Source organism: Sinohyriopsis cumingii, chromosome 6 (assembly GCF_028554795.1).
Source record: "Sinohyriopsis cumingii isolate HCF-2022 chromosome 6, ASM2855479v2, whole genome shotgun sequence".
NCBI classification, from domain to species: Eukaryota; Metazoa; Mollusca; class Bivalvia; order Unionida; family Unionidae; genus Sinohyriopsis; species Sinohyriopsis cumingii.
In genome coordinates, this window is record NC_142966.1 from 24,582,313 (window position 1) to 24,604,902 (window position 22,590).

General features: G+C 34.6%; 1 protein-coding gene across 1 annotated transcript in view; it reads left to right on the top strand.

Annotated features, from left to right (window-relative positions):
- LOC149796501 (uncharacterized) overlaps positions 1-22,590 on the top strand; it is a 74,765-nt gene that overhangs the window by 44,706 nt on the left and 7,469 nt on the right. Inside the window, exons 4-8 of the mRNA XM_089960234.1 lie at positions 2,542-2,667; positions 4,237-4,313; positions 11,042-11,123; positions 17,151-17,474; positions 21,506-21,855. Of these exons, the coding sequence (XP_089816360.1) occupies positions 2,542-2,667; positions 4,237-4,313; positions 11,042-11,123; positions 17,151-17,474; positions 21,506-21,816 (920 nt within the window). The 3' untranslated portion in view covers positions 21,817-21,855. The remainder of the gene's footprint in view (positions 1-2,541; positions 2,668-4,236; positions 4,314-11,041; positions 11,124-17,150; positions 17,475-21,505; positions 21,856-22,590) is intronic.

A 22,590-nucleotide genomic window follows, 5' to 3' on the forward strand; every position in this document is an offset into this window, starting at 1 on the left:
TTTCGAAACTTTTTTAGTCATGCTCAGTCGACCCCACATGGATTTGTAACGATAAATTTACATGATCCTCGGACACGATATCGTATCGGACTTGACCAAATATTCGGTTAAATTGTAACTAATTTTCGTTGTAAATAACTTCTTAGCAGCAGGGGGGGCAATGACATCGACGCGGTTGTCGCGCTTTTTTACCGGACGCTGACGACGCTGGGATCGGCGCGCAGAAAGTATTAATTAAACCAAATGACGATTGGACGACCCCGACGACGACGTCGTTTTTTTTTTTACCGGGCGCTGACGACACCGGATCCGCTGAGTGCAGAAAGTATTAATTAAGCCAAATGACGATTGGACAAAATGTCGGATTCGCCCCCCCCCCCCTGCTGCTCTTAATTTCTTGCTCATACTCTCACACATACTTGGCAGACACTGTATTACTGAAACATTCTTATTTGCTAGGCATATCCAAAGGGTCTGATTTTTTTAATACCAACAATAAAATACGTATATCAGACATTGGTGAAAAAAACTTGTATTTAGACTTGACAAATACTTCAGCTGAAAATCTTACAGGAGAAAAAGGTATTGATCTTGTAATGTACTTGCAATGAACACTAAAACAAGTGTATATATAACTGCCTGGACCCAGTTTAGGAGTAAACCAGTTGATATTGCATGGGTAAAAAGTGATGTCCATGAAAACAGTTGAGTCATTCTCTAAAAGACAACCGCTCTGGTGGCCTAGTGGTTAGAGCGTCTGCCTCGGATGCAGGAGGTCGTGGGTTCGATCCCCGGCCGAGTCATACCAGAGACTTAAAAAATGGTACTAACAGCTGCCTCGCTTGGCGTTCAGCCTTAAGAGGTTAGTGTTAGGACTGGTCGGCCTGGTGTCAGGATAATGTGACTGGGTGGGACATCATGCTACATGTCTGCGGCATGATGCCCCAGTGCTAGACATCACTATAAACTGCCACATTGCAGACATCGTAGCGATATGACTGAAAAATTGTTAAATCACATCACATCACATCTCTCTAAAAGACAGGAATAATAATATCAAATAAACCCACATTTAACTGAAAATTTTCTTTATAACTGTTGACTTTGCACTACTGCAGATCAGAAAAAGAGAGTTCAGATTGTATGTTTCAATTATAATAGCTAATCTGTCCAACCCTTCAACTTATAGTTCCACTGGTCCACAACAGTACTGCTGTAATACATATAATTTTGGCATTATATTGGGTTGTGTATGTGGGAGTGATTTGGAGCTGCTGTTTGCATCAATAATACATGTACATGTAATTAGATTAACATTTGTCCGCTTTCTAATGAGCTAATGTCTTTTTTAAAATATTGAGAAGATATTTTTTTCTTCAGGAAGACTTTTTGGCACTAAAGCTTGGAGAAATAGATGAAATTATTGCAAAATTTCAGGAGCCAGTTTATGATTGTGCTATCATTTATAGTTGTAATACAGGCATTTAACCAAACTTTATCCAGCATATTAAAATAAATAATTTTAGTCTTTTTTAAAGTAAAAATTTGAAGTTTTATTCATCTTCTTGAAACCCATGCTATGTATATGTACCCTCCTTTTATGACAGTTTCAAAGCTGAAAAACTGGGTGTACTCATATATATTTGTAAGTGTAAATGTGATACATTTTTCAAAACCTTTATTATAATTTTCTTTATTTTACTTTTTAAGTTTTATGTTAATAAGTGTTTTTTTTCATACAGTATATAGTCAACCATAAATATAATTTCCCTTGTTTTGTGATTATAATTAGCCATGTTCATTTTTCTGTGGAAAGAGTAAGAAGAGCTGGTGGTAGTGATCTACATCAGAGGACATCATGTATTCCAAAACGGGTCCTTTATGTGAATAATAGGACATACACTATTTGACTGATTTGCAAAATGTGTGTGTGTATGTGTGTGTATGTTACTTGACATATGACTACCCTATTTACTGCATATGTTGGGACACGATAAAATAGTTATATTTTTTCCTGTCCCAGAACTTATAGTGAAACATTTTTTTACTTTGGTCATATGTCCCAAGACTTAAGAAACTGCATAAATTTGTATTGCATTAGTGCTTGTCCCCCCCTCCACGTCACAATAAAATAGATAAATAAAACGCTAAATTGATAACAAAAAGAAAGAAATTAGCCTTGTGTTGTTATCATTTATTCCTTTTTTCAACATGAGCATTAAAGAATAAAATATTTCCATGAAATCCGTATAAGTAGCATAGATAGATATAGGTCACCTTTCAATCATGTTATAATTAGGCACAAACTGGGTGATATTTGATTTTCTCATTTTGTTTTAAAACAATCAGTGGAAAATATGAAATTTTGAGCAAAGAATCTTGTTATTCCTCAGAATTTAAAATTTTTTAAACATTTTCAGCAGGTACATCTAAGCAGCATATCATCAGAATGTTTCTATTTTCAAACCTTTGTTCTGCAAAGTAAAGTAAAAGTATTCCATCTACCAAAATAACGGCATATATTCTCATTTTTGTTGATAGAAACTGCAGAGCAGGGAGTAAACATAAAGAACTGTTTGTGCAAAACTAATGCAGACATTGCTGAAATCAAAGAAACTCTTAAAAAGATTCCTGACATCATCGAGAATGGCGGAGTTGGTGGACAAGGTATTCGCTGTTTTAATTGAGCAATAAAGGACAGAAAAGTAGTTGAAAAAGTAATTTTGTTTGTCTACTACTGCAGCATATTTGCATATTACAAGTATTTTCAAACAATGTTTGCCTAAATATATTACAAATTCATTGTGGTCTATATCAGTAAACATATTGGTTTCTGTCCAGTACATAAATATTCTTTATATATGGATACTGACCACAAAATAAATTGTCATATTCCCTATGAGTTATGAAAAAGGGAGTAATGACTTGTTTCTTTTTATCAAATAAAATGTCAGTTACATGCCTTTTTGCATCCATTATTATTTAAATTGTAACTTAAAGATTTATTTTTAATCTTATGGGCCATCTACCTTGCTTTTTTTAAACTCTACTGGTCATAGACCAGAAGAGCTTATTGTATGGTCTGTTGTCTGTCCACCATTTTCTATAAATCATATATTTTTTTATGTCCATCATCCAATGTTTGATATCCATCCGTTCATTAGCTCATGTTTCTTATAACTACTTCCACTAAACTACTTGGAGGATTGCCATGAAACTTTAGATCCCATGGTCTACTTCATAAATGAAAATGGTGCTGCTTGCACATCCAATATGGCCACTACAGCAGCCTTATTGAAAATGTTGTCAGAACTTTTCCTACATCAATGGTCGTATCAACATGGGGTTTTCATTAAATGACTTCTGATGTTTAGATAGTCCTAAATGAAAATGGTGCTCATCTGGAGTCCTGTATGGCTACCACAAAAGCCATCTTGAAAATCTTATCACTAATTGATATGCATTCCATATGGCTGCCATGATGGCTGTTGTGAAAATCCTCCTGTTACTGCTTCCCTTGAATGGATGATCAGTATGACATAAGGTTTTAACCAAAAGACTGGTAATGAAGTCTACTTGAAATAAATGAAAATGGTGCCAGTCTGACATCCAATATGTCCACCACAGTCTATTTGAAAATCCTTTCATTACTGAAGAATATCAGAGATGGTTTCAAGGCTTGTCAGTTAAAAAGTAAAAATGGTCTTGTTTTGAATTTCTGGAAATTCTTGCCGCCCAGTAGAAAGTCAGTTGCTTTAAGTGACCGTTGTTTTAAATGTAAAAAAATCTAAACAGCAATACAGTTCAACATGAAAACTGTGGAAAAACATTTTTACATTATTTAAAAGATAATATTTAAAATATAAATATAAATATAAATAAAAATAGTACATTTGTTAGTACATGATGTAGTATTGCTGTAAATCATTTTTATGCTAAGTATAGAAAAACACGAATGGGCAAATAACATAATAATTTTGTACATTTTTTATATTGGCCATTTTGCGAAAAGAGAATAAGCACATTGTCACTGAGCATGGGGGTCTGGATTGGGGTTAGGATGGGTCAGTGATAAACCAGAAGAGAGTAATGAGGTGAATAGGAGGTTTGGATGATCTCCATTGTCACATATTTATTCTATTATTGAATCATGTTGGAAGACTTAGTACAGATATTTTTCAGGTAGATGTTGAGAAAATAGTTATTTTAATGCGGATCTGCTTTTCTTTGTGGAAGATTTGAAGTCTGAGTTGATGATTGATGGAAGCAACCAAGCCATCAGTTTGGAGACGAGTCCTTCACAGTCACCTCAGGTAATCACTAATTATTATATCGTTAAGTTGGCATATATTTCCTTTAGTTGTATGCTCAATTATTACCAAATAAAATTATTGACACATGGGCAAGATAAAAATATTAGTTTTTTTCCTTTTAAAACAAAAAGCTGAATGTAGCGTCCTATACAATTGATTGGAAGAGTAAGTAAACTATTTGTATATTAAGAATGACTACTGATCAGCACAGATCAGTTACCCTGGCGTGTTCATGGGCACTTGATGGGCATCTTATAACCTTCACATTGTTGCTGTCTTACAAAACTCCTGAAAATATTAGCAGGAATATGTAGTGAAATATGACGGCCATTACTGGACTGTGGATGGAATTTGCAGTACAGCTAACAAATTTGAAACCATACAAATTTTACACGTTCATATATTTAGATCAGAAGCAAATGCTTTCAAAAGTCTAAATATTCTGGATCACCTTTTGCATTTGAATTGTAATTAATTAATGTCAAACTGTTATATAGGCATTGGTGATTTTGGCAGTCCTAAGCATCAATATAAAATTTACAACATCTATTTTCTATCCCAGATTTCTTGCTTTACATCTTCATTGTTCAGTATGATGCATGGAGCCTTTCTTAAATATTCTAAAACGTGATTTGCTTGGATAAGTTTTGCAATAAGTTTTGAAGTCAAATAAGTAGAATAAAGGTGATCAAGTAGATGGACACATGAGAATTACACTTTTACATCTGTATTGTTGATACATTAATACAAATTATATTGGAAGATGTATGAACGGTATCACACCTGTATTAAAAATGTATTCTTTTGTACAGTCATTTCTTCTCCTGTACTGTGAAAGGATTGTTCACTTGGTACATATGAGAAAATCTTTCTTGGTGATTTTGATTCCATTATGTACAATATTATTTTCCAAATTGCACAAATCTGCAAAAACATAATTTAATGACCAGGATATCATTTTACTTTATAGTATGTATGAAAATTATAAAATCTAGGGAAGATAAACAAGTGATCAGTATCCAAAAATGTTAACCAAAGTTTTTTATGCAAGTGTTCACAATGATCTCAAGCTATTTTTTTGCTCACCTAACCGTAAGGTCAAGTGTCTTTAGGGTATGTCTCAGTGTCAGAAATTGAAGATCCTGGACAAAGTGAGCATTATCCATGCATCTGTTCATATTAACGACATCTCATTGAGCTACTTCCACTCTTGAAGCTATATTTGAATCTGATTTTAATAACGGTGTCAAATTTAGAGATATTGCTAGGGCATGTGAATGCTGGAATTATGCAAAATTTGTGTGAAATTAGTTTGATGTTATGCATATAAAAATGTACTCTGCACACTAAAAATTTTTTTTAGGTAGGCAACTGTTTTCAGGTTTCTTTTCAGGTAGGTGATTATTTATGCATCTGGGTTCTTTAGCTTGACATCAGTGACTGTTAAACTAAATTTGATTGGCACATTGGGCCCTGGAAAAATAAAACATTCTGTTGTAGTTTTAACCTTGCATCAAGGAAATTTCACAAATGCATGTTTAAAATACGAGCTTGTCACAGAATTAGGCAAAAATAACCCAAACTTGGTTTTGCCTTAGAACTATTTGACTATTTCTCGTTGTACATGCGTACAACGTTATCTAGGGTGAATATGTGTTTTTCCAGGTAAGCGACTGTATTAACATGTACCTCGCCAGAAATTACTTGTGACGAAGGAATATTAATAACATGATATGCACAGGTATTTTACCCTGACTTTTGCTCACTCTCCTATGGATTTAAGTAAGGTCGATTTCTAAACTGACACTGGTCATTTTAGATCATGTCAAGGAGTGTATGCACTCCATTGTTCTCCAGCCATAGGGGTAAGTGTTAAATTTACATTTCATTTGATATGCGAAGCTTATTCGGTTTGTAATGTCTTATCATGTAATAATGCATTTGTTACAACACAGATTTGAACTTTGAATTACAAGTCACTGTTAGAGGTTTATGTATTAGCATATATCTAGAGATTTTACAGAAACTATTATTATGACCAATTTGGTTTTATTGTAGCTGATTGTGACTGTCACTGTGATTGTGATTGTAAATATGACTAGAGCTGGCTGAAGCTGTCTAAAGTTGTTTAGAGCTGTCTGGAGTTTCCAGAGTATTTAAGGCTGCATGCTGTTGATACGTATGTATGTATGTACGTATGTCTGTGCCACGGACGTAGATGTAGCAAATTCAAAAGGGTGTTGTATGCTGTCTGTACGTGTGTATATATATGACTGTACATGTGGTGGATCCATAAAGGGTACATTCTGCTGATAAGAGTGTGGGCCAACCCAAGGAATCATGCGACTGTACAAGGGGTCTAGAAGCATATGTTTGGTTCAATTATTGTTCCAATTGCATATTTATGCTCATAAGATTATTTTGAATCTTAGTTGTATTCATAAGTTTATTTTGAATCTTAGTTGTGTTCATAAGATTATTTTGAATCTTAGTTGTGTTCAAAAGATTGTTTTGAATCTTAGTTAAGTTCATAAGATTATTTTGAATTTTAATTGGAGTTCATATTTAAGATTATGTGAATCTCTCTTGTTGGTATAATACTGTTTGAAACGTATTTGCAGTCCATGAAGTTTCTTAGATCTGTACTTCATATTGATTTCATAGTTTTGATTTATTTTCAATGTGTGAATGTTGTGTAGAGTGATTTGAGTCAATCGTATGTTGAGAGCGCGAGAGAATCATTATATGTTTACATCATATATTTTTCTTTATTAATTCATTTCATAAATTTCCATCCTTCTCACACTGTGTTTGTCTTATTCATTTAGTCCAAAAACCCACTCGGTTTCTATTCTGCGACAGAGCTACCAGAGAGCACCACATTGGTTTATTTCTGATGTGGTTCTTTTTCAGATGATGATTTCTTTTGGCAAATACTAGCTGATGATAGAGACAATGACAATAATTTTTAAAGCTATGAACTATATCAGATTATTGGATCTGGGAAAGTGTTAACACATTAACCCCTGGAGGGTTTTGTTGTCTTCATCTGAAATTCGAGTAGGAAACACATTTTGAAAGCTTTTTCTGAATAAGTCCTAAAACACCAACTTCCAGGTGATCTTCCAATAACATACTGCCTAGTTGTGTTAGAAACATCATTTTTCATTGGCTATTTAGCTCATGCATGAGCAGAAGGGTAAAAGTTGGAGTTCGTTTTGTTTTTTGTTTTGCTTAATGGACCCATTATTTTCATATCGAGGCCACTCTTTATTCCAAATATCATCTTTTCATACTTTTTGCAAAGGTTCATCTGTCTGTTTGCAGCTCATACCAGTCTGCCTTTGATCTGAGACCCAAAAGTCTAAAATCTGGACACAAAATCAGATTCCGACCACGGGCGAATTTTTGATAGAAAAAAATCAGGTCCAAAAAATGAGGTTTTTCCCTCTGTATTTTGTAGAAATTCCCAATTTTTTGGTATCATTGTAAAGCTACTTCTGTCTACCTTTCTACAGAGCTCGGCATTTGGCTACTACCTCCTGCTACTTAAACTCGTCAGCTGGGGTTAATGTGTTAACAAGGAATTTTTTTTTCTTATTCAAATCGTCAAGGTATTACTAAATTTGTAATTTATGTGCAATGTCGATGCACAAGTGATTCAATACGCAAGAAGTATTCAGATTTGGTGACATCATCAAAATGCACCAATTAACACATTAACCACTGGAGGTTTTTGTCATTTTCATCTGAAATTCGAGTAATAAACACATTTTGAAAGCTGTCTCTGAATAAATCCTAAAACACCAACTTCCTGGTGATCTTCCAATAACATACTGTCTAGTTGTGTTAGAAACATCGTTTTTCGTTGGCTATTTGGCTCCTGCATGAGCAGATGCATAAAAGTTGGAGTTCTTTTTTCTTTTTTTATATATATATATATTTTTTTGCTTAATGGAGCAAATATTTTCATATCGAGGCCACTCTTCATTCCAATTGTTTGGTATCATTGTAAAGCTACTTCTGTCTACCTTTGTGTAATACCACCCACTTTAGTGTATCTTACATGACTTTAATGCTACAGACCTCGTCAGTAGACTTTTATCTCCTGCCACTTAAACTCATCACCATGGGTTAATTACTGCTAATGAAGATACCAGTGAATGAATTTGAACTCAAAAATGATGTTGAATATGAACCTGATGCACATACTAGATGGACAAAAACAGATGGCATGCGGGTGTATCCTTCTTTCAGTAGTATTTCAAAATTATATGACGATACGGCAGAATACCAAGCATGATTAAAATATAGACAGTTTAAACGTAAACTGCGGATTTCATTTCTTTTCTAAACCAGTTAGCCTTGCAGTTTCTTGTGCTACAAAACTATATATTCATATTAGGTTTATGATAAATTGAATAAATACAAATCTAAACTTAAAAGTACTGTGAATATATATATTTATTTGAGCAAAATATCTGTGTCTGAAAAAGGACTTTATGGCATTCATGAACTTAAAAAACCTTAATATAATATTATGGAGCATATAAGAAATCTGGCATAGTAGTTGCCAAAGCACTGATTTAAGCAAGTGAAACTTTGGCAGAGCTTGTATTGGCAAAAAATCTTATTATGGAGCACAAGTATCCAAAAGACAATACCTATGAGCTGTGGAAGGTTGTACACAACCACCATAATGAACAGTTTCCCAACTTGTTCAAGCTGGTCAAGCTGGATATGTATAAGTCCCTTTAGACTGCAAACTATGAAAGGGAGATCACAACACAGAACAATAATTGTACGCAGAAAAGGTACATACTAAGCTTGGAAACAAATCAAGAGATTAATAACTCCACAGCTAGAGGCAACATCTTTAAGGATTTTGATTTCAGAAGAGCTTGAACAGAATTGAGCAGGAAGAAAGAGGTGGATATTGAGATGTTATGTTAATACTGAACTTTGATTGTTCCCCCCTCTTCCTCTTTCTTTTTTTTACTCCCTAATCTTATTTTTGTGACCAGAGGGGAGCTCCTCACTTTACATAAAACCCTGGCAGCATCTCAGTAACTTCTCTTCGGAATAAAAATGATTCATCTTACGTTTAAACTATCATAAATAGGGAGATAATAATAATAATGATAGTAATAATAATAATGAGGACTTTGTATAGTGCCTAATCTTTAGAAGCTCTAAGGTCTTTACAACATTAGACAACACCTATAAGATAAAAAAAACATATAATGCTATGATTACAAAAACAAACACCATGAAATTAGAAAACATTAAAAAACATGCTGAGAATATTTAAGGTAGGAAACATTATTTGGTCTTTAAGTTTGGTCTTGCAGTTGAAATAAGTGAGTAATTTTGAGAGCCCTCTTGAATGTGATAATTGTGTCTTTGTATCTAAATTCAGTGGGCAATTCATTCCACGTTGCTGGGCCTGGCTGGTGTGCAAAAGAACGCTGTCCATATGACTTTGTTTTCATAGTGGGATAATGAGTATGCGATTGTTGGAAGAGGAGCATAAGTATCTTGCTGGTGTGTACACATGGGTGAGGTCGGATAGATATGTTGGACTAGAGTCCGACGGTGAAATGTAGCACAGAGAACAAATTTTGTGTTTGATTCTGGATCGAATGGATAGCCAGTGTAGGGTACAGAGCAGCGGGGAGGTGTGCTCTTATCGTGGTACTCTGAGTATGATCCAAGCAGCTGTGTTTTGAACGTTTTGAAGTTTCTGTAGCAGATATTGAGATGAACCAGACAGAATTGAGTTACAATAGTCCAGTCTTGAAAGTACTAATGAACACACAAGTGTTTTAGTGGCATCAACTGAAAGATATTTGCGAATTGAGCTGATGCGTCTCAGCTCAAGATATGCAGCCTTGCATATGTTCATGACATGTTGGTTCATTTTGAGAGTACTGTCATTACTGTACCACATATATGAACGTTTGTTACCATCATTAAATTAAAAGAAGTAATGAAAATACATATCATGCAGCATAAGTGTCCTCAAAATATTAACTCAGAATAAATATGTTTTATAGTAAACAATGTTAAATGCCTTATAAGTTGACAATAAGTAAATAAGGTGGGATATAAATTGAAAATAGTTGCAACATGTAGGGTACAGTGAAATTTTTTATTTCAGTTGAAACAAAAAAGGGCATCGTTTATTTGCCAATCAGTTGCTGGTACTTACATAACACACTGTAGAACATGGTTTCTTTGAATTATGTCAGAGGGCCAGCTCTTTTCACAAGAGAATTGCATCAGTAAGGATTAACTGTTAGTTAGTCACACTGGCTTTCATATCTGTTTACTTAAGTATAACCTTTAGCTATTGTACAGTGTAGTCACAACTGACCAGAGTATGAAAATGGGGCATGCCCTGGGGGAAAATAAGGCAGGTCACAGGAAGAAATGGCGCATCATTTGAAAATTTCATGCGTATTGGACCTTGAAGATTGGTCAATATTGAGTGGAAATAAGGCTTAAAATATGCTGTGAAAAAATCCTGATCTCACTATTTTTTTATTCAGTCTCCCTACTTGGTTTTTGAAAAGTTGATGGGTATGGATTTGCAAGGTAGCTGTTGTCCTCATTTAGATATTAAGAATGGGTGAGTATTGAAGAAACACATTTTACTGGGGGAAAAAATCCTCATTTTTGAAGATGAGAAGGTTCCTACAGATGTTTTTCTGATATGTTTGATCTAGGTAGGAGAACAGAAGCAGAGTGTTGAGAAGGAAGCATCACAAATTGTTGAGTGCTATGATGATCCTGAAGCTGACAAACAAGGTAAATTACTCAGTTGAAATGAAAATAGATGAAAACAATACTTTATATTTCTACCCATCCAGAATCTAAGATGTTTCTTCTCCTTTGAAATAACAAAATGTCAATAATTAAAGTGTTTTTTATAATTATTATTAAGTCTGTATTATGGATTACACTACTACTTACACTACATGTATATACATGTAATTAAGAATATTTTGTTTTAATTCTTTCAGCTCTTCCTCATCCAACATTGTCAACTTTTGCAGTTTAATAAGCAATTTTGTAAGAATTTTGAAAGTAACTCATTGCAGTTGTGCTAAAAGATGTATTAGAAATAACCATGCTTGGTTTGTTGACAAAGCAATGAAGTATCCAGGAGGGACTATGAGACCTTAAACTCAAGCTCAGACTCCTCCCCACGTATGCAGACATATATTAGATTTTATCAGTCCATGTACAAACCATTTGTTTTATGGGGATGAAAGTATGATACTACATTTGCATTATATGAATTGATGTATAGAAATATTAGTCACAATGAATTTATATTAAAAAAAATTATTTAAAGTTCTTGTGTTATTGCACATTTTTAGTTCCTAATTGAATGTCTTGAAAGAGGCAACCTAAACTGACTAATGGGAATGATCATCAAAAGCTGGCAAAACATGTTGGATATAAACTCCATACCAGTGAGTTAAGTAGGCATGCTTCAAAGTTCAGACTGTTGAAGTGAAAACTCGGCTTTTATGTTTTGACTTTGACCAATTATAACACATAAAAATTTGTGTTGTAAAAAATTTATATTTGTTAAGAATGACAATATTTTTTTCATGGCTTATTATAATGTATGATAGGTTAGAGAGTATGATAGCATTTGAGTTTAACTTTAAACTTTCATGGAGGGCACCTTGATGAGTTTCCATTGTTTATGTTGCTTCTTATTTACCCCAAAGCTATTAACTGGACATATCCACATTCACTTTATGTGTAGCACTCTTTCAAAGTACACCCTGTTGCCAGTGATCCTTAGTTTTCATATTTCACTCAAAAAGGTCCCTCAACAATGCTTACAGGGCAGATAAAAATTACTAGACAAAATAAATAAAAAAGATAATAGATTTTACACTGAATTTAGCACATCCCAGGCTTGCCATTGCTTGTTGCTTTAATTTTAATGTGGAAAAATAGTTACCTTAAACATTTGCAGTATGCATTAAGATATCATTTGCATTCTTGTTTGTTTGGATTTTTATGTTGGGTATTTTAAAACTTGAATTAATGATAAGCCAAGTAGAATAGAAGCCAACAGTAAATTACTTTTAACTACTCTTTCCAACACCTGCATACAATTTAATATTTACTTTAGTTATAATGCAAGATGTCTTGGTGTTGAAAAGAGTAGTTAACTATATTTTGCTTTGGTCTTAAGCTGTCTTCTTATTATTTTCCTGTATAATATTTCTGCATTATCATTGGTTCATTTCTTGATAAAACATTTTTAGAGTAAAGAGATAACTCTTTTTCATAAAATGTTCTCTTAATTTCTTTACCATCTAGATTATCTTTTCAAACGTAGTAGGGTCTCTTGAACTTACTGATTTACTCTCTAATACATTTTCTGTAAATAGTTTACTCTTCATTTATATCTCAGGATCCTAACACTGTCCAAATTTGAATTTAGGTGTTGCAAAAATATCAGTTGTTACACATCCAGGCAGATAACTGATATCAATTTTGATCAGTTTTCCTCTTTTATTGCTTCAGCTGGTGTCATATTTATAGGTGTTCTAGCTATATTTTAGCCATTGTTTTGTAAAAAGTTTAACTATTATCATCAAACAATGAATAAAGAGTTAATGTTTTCACTATGCATTGTTATGAAAATACCCACTGGGGAAAGTTAATGCCTTGATAGGAAGGGAAATAATCCATATGATGCTAAAATATTTGTCTGGCAACATTTTTTCTATGCTTCTACTTTGTTTATATATGTGTAATGTCAGGCAATATCTCCAACAGAATTTTACATGGAGAATTCAAATACTTGGGATTATTATGGTCAGAGGATGTGTTCAACATTTTTAAGACTTCAGTTTGAGCACTGGGGATGGATTATCATACCCTATTAACCATGCTCTAAAGGACTGACCATTTAGTGGGGTGTTGGTGGTGGAATTAATATTTAAAAAAGAATTACTGTTGTCAGAAATTGAAAGAAATATTTTCACTTTGATTTTGTGGAGGAAAGAACTTGTTGTTATTGTTGTTGTAGGGTTTAACGCCATTTTTCAGGACAAGATAGACTATACATGGCAGCCAGTATAAATGAGGAAGAACCTGCAAAAACACTGGAAAGAACCACCGACCCACAAGAAGCTACTGGCAAGCTTTCTCATATACCCACATTGACCAAACCCAGTACTTGAACCCATGCAGACAGAGGTGAGATGGCAGTGATCTGTAATGGTGAGCGCTTTAGACCACTCAGCCACTCTGGCCCCACCAAAAAAAAGAACTAATTCAGCTAATACTATTCATCAAAGTAGTTGAAACAAATATTGTGATAAAAAGAAAAAGATATGTCCTGGTTGAAAAAAATCACTGCCCCAATGCCCCACATGACCACTGCCACCACCACCACCATTCAATACTTGATCCATAATGAGCTTTGCAAGTGTGGTTCCATAGGAAGAATCATATTAATTTTAAATCAAATTGTCAAAAGTCAAGGTTACTTTGACTGGAAAAATAAAAAATGGTTTCCACACAAGAACATTTTGTTTTACTAATAACATACCTGGACTGTGCTTCATTAATGACATGCAATTGATGTAAGGAAGAAGCCTATTGTTTTTGAGGTCAAGAGGTCAAAACTGAAGGACACTGTGTGAAAGAATAAAATGGTCAACACAGCAACATTAGGTCTACATCACAGATCTGGACCAAACTTGGTTTAAATTTTGGGGTAAGAAGGAATTTTGTTGATGGTTGGGATAACAGATCAATTGTCAGGATCACTGACTGAAAGTTAAAGGTGGTTCCAGCATACAGATATGGGGGATCTGCATAGAGACTATTAAACTTAGGGCAGGTGTATAACAATACTTTTGTTTTGCAGATTTATACCTTTTCATAATTCAACAAGGTTAAACTGACCTTTAGAAGCCTCTTACTATTGATTTTGCATTCTTTTTCTTGTCACAGATACAATTTTCATGACAAAAACATGTACCTACACACATTTTTCATTCTGACACAAACATCCTTGATTTGGATGATTTAATTGCTATTCAAAAGCTATAAAATTGAATCTTTTTAGAATTATCAAAATTGATTGATTGAGAAGCAAGACAAAATACCTATTTCCTACTCAGCCTGTTGCAACTGCATGTGATGTTGAGTAATGAAGCTCCAAAGAACATTTATGACACATTACAAGTATGACACTTGCATATCCAGCATTCCTTTGAAGAGCTTAAACTAAGTCACAATGAAGAAGAATGGAGTAAAAGAGATATATTAATTTTCATATGTGGTCTGAGAATTTTGGGAATGAAACTGATTATTTTGGAATATCCTCATGAAGGTCATAGATAAGAGATGATTCAACTATAATATTCTACATTTTTTTTTTATTTAAGATTGTTTGATTTTTCATCAACCTTTGGTGGATGTTTTTCTCCTGCGCTAATTGAGTATAAACATATGATCATGCATTCTGCATCTGTAAATGAATGGAAGTTTTCCATTATTTTTATTACAATTCTTCATTTGAATTCTCAGTGAATTGGGATCTAATTTCCACCACTAACTGAGTTGGTTGCTAAATTCGGACCTGCTTCACATTGAAATCACAATTCATATTTGAACCACACTCCTCTCTGTACACTGACACATTAGAGTTGGATGGGGTGTTCATCTGGAGCCAGAAGGCATAGTTCTTCAGGGATCCTGTTCCTGGAAGATATGACCCTTCATATAAACATCTTGGAAATGCATACAGGATTTTTAGACCTACACGGTGATGTCTGTCTCTTAAGTCATCATATCTTGGATGCCTCAGGCAAAACATCAACAGTAACAGCAAGGAGGTATGCCTGCTCCTTCTTCTGGTGTGGAAGTCTATAACCTCTTCCAATGGGCAGCCTTGAAGGAGATCATGCCCTGAGCCTACCATATTTTGGTTAAAAGGAACATTTTGGCTGACAGTCCTTATGCTATGTTCTCTGCAGTTGTGGGTAGCAGAGGTAGTTTTCCAAATGTGGTGGTGGAAACAATTGATGGACTTGTTTTCTATGAGTCTGAACAATGAGCTCCTCTTTGATGCCTCCTCAGTCTAAGATCAGAAGACCTGGGGTAGTGGACACCTTCATTTTAAAGTGGGATCTTCTATTCGCATGTGCCTTCCCAAATTTAGGAATGATTCTGCATGTGCTCCACCAAGTCAGGATCTCTACTGCATGCCTCAATCTGATTACCCTCCTCCCCCAGCCACAACATTATTGGTTAATTGACCTGATTGACCTGTTGGTAGATGAGTCCAGCAGATTACCACAGAGGAAAGGCCTCAACAGCCCAGAGATTATCTACATTCATGCTTGCCTTATCACAAGTGATCAATCCATTGGGACCATTTGTGTGGAAGGTTGCAGACTATATTGTCCAGATTAGAAGGCAGCCCATTTCCAAGGTCTTTGTGACACAAATTGAAGACTCTTCTGTGATTGGTGCAGTAGGAAATGCATTGTTCATAGCTGTCCCTTTTAGATCATAGCTGCAGACTTTATTCTTTGTGAGGAGAGAGACTTTTTTTTTAGTCAGCCATTTCTAAAACACTCAAGTTCTCTGCCATTTTGTCAGACCATCTTATCTCATTAGAGATTTTGTTAATGTCATGATTGAACGTCTTTTGCATTTGTTCAGTATTGTCTTAACCCCCTTTGAGCATTTGAGTGAAGCTTACTTTGAGCCCATTACCATTAAAAAAATTTTCAGGTCCTTTGCATGTGTGAGAAGAAGAGAGTTTCATGCCTTGATTGTGGAAAAGAGTTATTCATGGGTCAGTGGTAATTATGAGTCAGTATCTTTTCTTTGCCAGTCTGATTTTCTGGCTAAGAATCATTTACCATTAGTAGCCGCAAATGTTTTTGAGATTCCCATTCTCACTCATCAGTTTCAGGGTTGACCGGGATAGGTTCATTGACTCAATTAAGGCTTTAAGGTTATATTTGGCATCCTCTAAAAGGTGAAGGAAGGATTGGAAGGGTTTCTCTCTACCTGTTAAAGGTTCCTCTGATGGTGTTGTGATATCCACTATTAACAGGTGGACTGTTCTTACTATACAAAGTGCTTTTACGAAGAGGAGCCTTTTGGGGGAATTAGGTCCCATGAGGTTAAGTCAGTTCCTTCATCTTGAGCATATTTGAATCACTCCTCTTTTGATGATGCCATAAGAGTTGTGTTCTGGCAGTTTGATGCTACCTTCTCATCATTTTACCTTCAGTCTTTAACTGGAGGAGGAAATGTTTTAGATTGGATGACAGCTTTTTGATTGGAGAAAGAAAATAAATGGAATAGTTGCAGGTAAGTATTACATAATTAAAATTAGTTTACCTCTCATCTAAATAAAAAACAAAATATTTACATGCAATATGATGCCCTACCATTTAGATTATCAGTCAGAATAGCATTGCTTCAGCTGCCCAGTCAAGATAAAGGATATATTCAAGATGCATGTGTCAAAAAGTGCATCCTTCTCATCACAAGACTCTGTGGCCTCACTAGAGTTATAGCTAACTGATATAATTGTTATATCATGTTTCATATTTATTTTTCAATTATAGGTATATTTCAGCCATTATACAGGGATATTGTTCCAGGTGAACAAATTTTTTCCTATTATATAATAATCCTTTTCTCTAAAGTAGAACTATAGTACAGAATACATGTTATAGATCCTAATTATTTCTACCAACATAAATTTAATTGAAACACTTCATGTATTAATATTATTCAAGCCTGATAGCATAAATATTTATATTTTAGGATCGGTACTTACACTGAATTTTAAGCCTGAAGACATTACGAAGGTTTGGCAGCCTATTGAAGAAGTAGTTCTAGAACATGTTCACCCAAAATATCGTATACTAGATTTCTTCACTAAGGAACACATTTTATCTGCTGATGAACGCCGAGACCTGCATGAAAAGGAAAGGAGAGAAATGTCAAAAGGACTGCTGCAAATAGTAAAGGACAATCTCCCAAATGCTTTTATTGTTCTATTGAAAGCTCTGGAAACAGATGGTGAACACAAAGTAGTCCAGAGGTTGATGGAAATCATTCATGGGAAAAATGTTGAAGCAGTCACTGGTATGTTAATTTGCAAACTTAATTATAGTTTGAATTCTTGATTTTATATATCAAAGTCTGTTTGTAGTTCTACTGGTTTGTGTAATGGTCCTGCAAATGTCACTGTGTGAGCAGCATTTGTTAACAACTGTTGCTACTCCTAAACTGCAAGGGAAAAGTAATGAAAAAGTGGCACACAGTTTAATCTTAATTGAAAATGGTATGGTTCAGACATATGATTGCCACCACGGTAGCCATATTGAAACTGTTGTTATTGCTACACCTAAATGGTTATATCAGTATGGGATTTTTACTAATCTACCTCTTATAGGTGACAATGATGCTTATCTGGCCTCCAACATTTAAAATCGTGCTGTTACTAGTTCACTTTCATGAATTATCATGTAAACATGTGGTTCTCATCGATAAACTTATTATGGTATTCACTTGGTTTCAAGGAAAATGGTGCTCTTCAGAATACAACATGATGTCCACAGAAATGATCATATTAACAAGGAGTTTTCATGGAAAGACTTATGATAATTTTATAATCAAGATGAAAATGCAGTGTCTATTATAGAACCCTGGAATACATGGAAGTTTAGTTGGCAGAGCATGGACTTGTAACCCAAGAATTGAGATTAGGTGCCTGCCTAAGCCAGCCTGGGTTGGCTGCCTTAGTGTGTCACTGGTAAGGGCTGTAGCTCCCATTTCATCTGTATGATATAGCCAATAATGTGTCAGAAGTTAACATTAGAACAAACTATTCTAGAACTCCATTTCTGTAAAGTGGAAACTTGTCTTACTTGTTTGTTATTTAATTGGTTCCAAATGAAAACTGAAAATGTTGTCTCTAAATGAACTGCCATGGTGGTGATTTTGAAAACCTTGATATTGCCATTCCTCTTGACCCAAAACTGATGCTCATTTATGTTAAATATGGCTGTCATGGTAGCCAGGTTGAAAATCTTATTGCTTCCCCCCCCCCCCCTTAAGGAAAGGTCACACTGACATATTGTAATGGGCTTTCATTAAAAGACTTAAATGATACATAGTTGTTCTTAGATAAAAATGATGCTGAAATGTTGTCCATAATGGCTTCCTGGGTGACCGTTTTGAAAATATTGTAATTGGTACTCTCCTTGATCAAATTTTCACATGTTGGTCAGCTTGGAAACCTTTTTTTTGCAAATAGTCTTGAATGGATGGTCATATCGTCAAGTAGTTTTTGATCAAATATTTCTGACTCTCTGTATTTAGTCCTGCTGGAATGTAGCACCAATCTGATTTCACAAAATGACTGCAACAGAAGGCAGCTTGAATTTTATCCTAACTGACAAAACATATCCATTGTAGCATTTCTTAAGATTCTGTATGTAGAGAAACTGGTGCTGATCTGACCTCACATAATAGCTGACATGACATTCACCTTTAAAATCTTGTTCTTGGCTCTCCTTTATGGACAGTCATGTTCACATGTAGTTTTCACTAAAAAAAAACTATTGCATTAAGTAGTTTGCTGCAGCAGCAATTTTGAAAATCTTGATATGACTAACTCTCCTAATGGATGGTGTATCAATATTGTATTTTAACTAAAACACTTCTTGCAGTCCATACTTAGACTTGTATTAAAATTATACTGATTTAACCTTGTAAACAAATGCCTTGATAGCAGTCTTGGAAATTGTTTCATGGGTATTCCACCTCATAGGGTTTTCATTTAAACATTGTATCAAAGCTGGTACTGAATGAAAATGATCCTCATCTGGCCATGTTGGTAGAAAGCATTGCAGTATTAAAACTGTCAAGACCTTGGAAGTTCTGGAGCCACATTGACTTAGTGGTAGATCGCTGGAAAATTAGTTTTGCGTTTGTATCCTACTTAGACTAACCTGAGTTAGCTGCTGTGCAGTATCTCTGGGTATTGTACATTCCCTCAGCACCAAACAGTCATTGATATTCTTCATTGCTGTTAAAACACCATCTGACCTTCCAACCAAACTTTCAAGTAATTGCAAATTATGCCATTGCTTTAACCATTGTTTTGTTACTAAAACTAGAATAACCCTTTACAGTTTTTTTCTCCATAGTTCTATACACAAGTTGATAAGCAGGATCCTAGCATAAAGACCGATAAAGGTTTAAATCGTGATTATCTGCTGTAAAATATATGTTAATTTACTGACAAACAATACAACCATTCAGTGACTTCAAGAACGCCACCAGAGCTAAATAAAATCTAATAGCCCATTGAATGGTGCCCTCTAAATCTAGATCAGGCCCACTTGTATTATAAGTGAGTTGCCAGTTGAGCCTGTTTGAAAAAGGTATTATCTAATTTTCCTTTATGAAATCTTGAACCCGCTGTCGGAATGCTGCATTTGTTTATTTTTTGAAGCTCTTAAAATACACTTGTGAATTATTAATACTCAGCTTCCTTCAGGGCCTACTCAGTAAATCCATCTTATGAAGGTTGCCTGCTTAATTGTGTCAGCAGCTATAAACTATGAATGTGTATGCAAATCAAATCAGATAACCTATGAATGGAGTAAAGTGCTATTTCTGCTTTCCATATTTCATTGTTTACCTGTAATTAGTGGCATATTTCATTGCTTACCTATAGTTAGTGCTCACTTGTAGAGCATGAATGATAATAATAAACTGTTCCTTGCTCATGATGACTTTGTAATGTATCAAGCAATACCTATGCAATTGTTTACATTTAATCTAAGCATGCCATGCAGATTAACGACTTATTAAAGCCCACAGTACAATGCTTTTTCACCCATAAGGAACTGCTCAGATGATTACATTAAGTAGAAGCCACTGATTTTATTGATGTGAAGTGTTTATGTAATTGTAACATATCCTCAGTACTTTAACATGAACTAATTATGAACTTGAAGCTGATGTTTATACTGATTGATATTAAAGAGAGATCAATACATATCCAACTTCATTTTAATTTTCAACTTTGATTTAGAAACATGAAATTTTTTTCAGCATTCAGAAAAGTGAATTACTGCATCAGTAGATCTCCAACTTCAGTTTAATTTTCAACTTTGATTTAGAAACATGAGATTTTTTTCAGCATTCAGAAAAGTAAATTATTGCAAGGCTCCTTATTACTTATACAGTGCAGATTGTAACGAAACACAGACTGTGCATCAGCCTGAAGGTATACAGTCAGAAATTGCAAGAGCAGAGTTGTATGCCAAAATTATTCAGAATTTACCACTTAGTATGCCAAAATTGTGAAATCATTGGAAACCTTTTTGATTGTGAGCGCCTCTTCAGCAGAATTTCATGAGGGTTCATTGACCAATATCACAAGTATAAGGGTTTGAACATTTAGTATTTATGGTTTATGATAGAATAATAGTAAAGAATGTATCCTTCTTGGGCAAGTATTCTTTAAGTAAGGGTGAGTTATTTTTTTAAAGAGACTAAGTTCCCTGTGATAGTCCTACAGTGTAACACGCCAGCCCTGATATGTTGTTTTGGTTGATGTCTTACTTCTAAAATAAATGACATTGCCTAGCATGTTCTCTATTCAGCTGACTAGAGGCCAAGTTTTCAGGAATATCACACAAACTTGGCAGCTGATATTGTCATATTGCCACAAATTAAAGTCTGCTTGCTTTAGTTAACTATACTTATTCTGGTGTCTTTTTCCTGCTGGAAATCAAATTCTGACAAAGCATGTGGGCATGTTTTCAAGTTGCTTTGACATACTTTCACTTAGTTGAAATGTGATGGTGGTCAAGAAATGCTGAAGTTGGTTAAAAGGGAGTTTAGTCTCCTTAATGAAACAAAGCTATTATCAACATTAGAATCTTTTTATTTGTTTCATTAAATAAACATACCCCAACTTCAACCTACTTTGGCATTCTTTGGCTGCCATCACATTTCAGCCAACTGAAAAGCATGCCAACATTATACACATATGCCAACATCTGATCTCTCCTAGATATTCTGTGAAAAGGACTTTGATAGTAATTGATTTATGCTAAAAACAAATTAGTTTAATGACATTTTTAACAAATTTTCAGCACCAGTGCCAGACATGACTTGCTTTTCAGTAACAGTGGCAGTAGAAAAAGATGGAAAACCAGTTCTTAAAACAGAGGAGACTATCACTGGCTTATTCGAAAATGCTTCAAGAGTTCTTAAGTGTGATTTGTGCTCAGTCATTGTTACTGTGAAAAGGGGTAGTGTCATCACACATCTTCAGCCATTAAACAAACATGCACTGGAGACATTAAAATTATTTTGCAAACATGTTGGAATGAAAGCCTTTGGATTGGATCTATTAAAAAAAAGGATATATTTGCCACTCTCCCTGCTGGTAAAATCTGCTTAGATGTCCAAGTATGTTGTCACAAAGAAGACCACTCTGAGGGTAAGTTCAGAATGTTAGAAGAATTTACATGTTTGTGAAAGTGTCACTCAACATTGGTAGGAATATGAACTAATTAATATTTTAAATAGGTGAGATGTTTTACAAGAAATTGAAATTGTATTGAAACAAAAATTATCGTAATACAGCTCTTCATTATAATGTGGTAGTTAGGGTCCATAACAGCTGACTGCATTAAGTACTTAGCTACTGTATTGCAAAAATGACAAAAATTATACAAGTGCCTGTATCTGTGTCAACATATGTGTGTCTGTTTTTTAGTGTTTTAGTGGGTTGAGGAAACAAAATGCTAGTCAGATTTATAGTAAGGATCAAAGACATTAACTGATTATGTTGGGTTTCAAAAGAGCTCAATCAGCATACAACAATAAACATAACTTTTGATTCACTTCACATGGTACATTCTGCTTTAGTGCTTAAAGTTGTTGAGATGGATTGTAGTCTTTACTATGTATGATCAGAAGGAATTTGGACTGGATTAACATATTAATTGATTATCATTGGATTACTTAGCAGCTCAAGTGGCATAAAACTGGGTTGGTTTGGCCTCAGTGTTTGAAGTTTGTCAAAATGAGTGTGCCAATGAATGTGTCAATGCCAAAGCACCAAAATCCAAGCAACTGAAATATGACACAAAATTCAATGATTGATGGGAAAAGAAATTTCATTGGTTGCAATCAGATTCAAAGGCACATGAATATGTATTCTGCTCTGCCT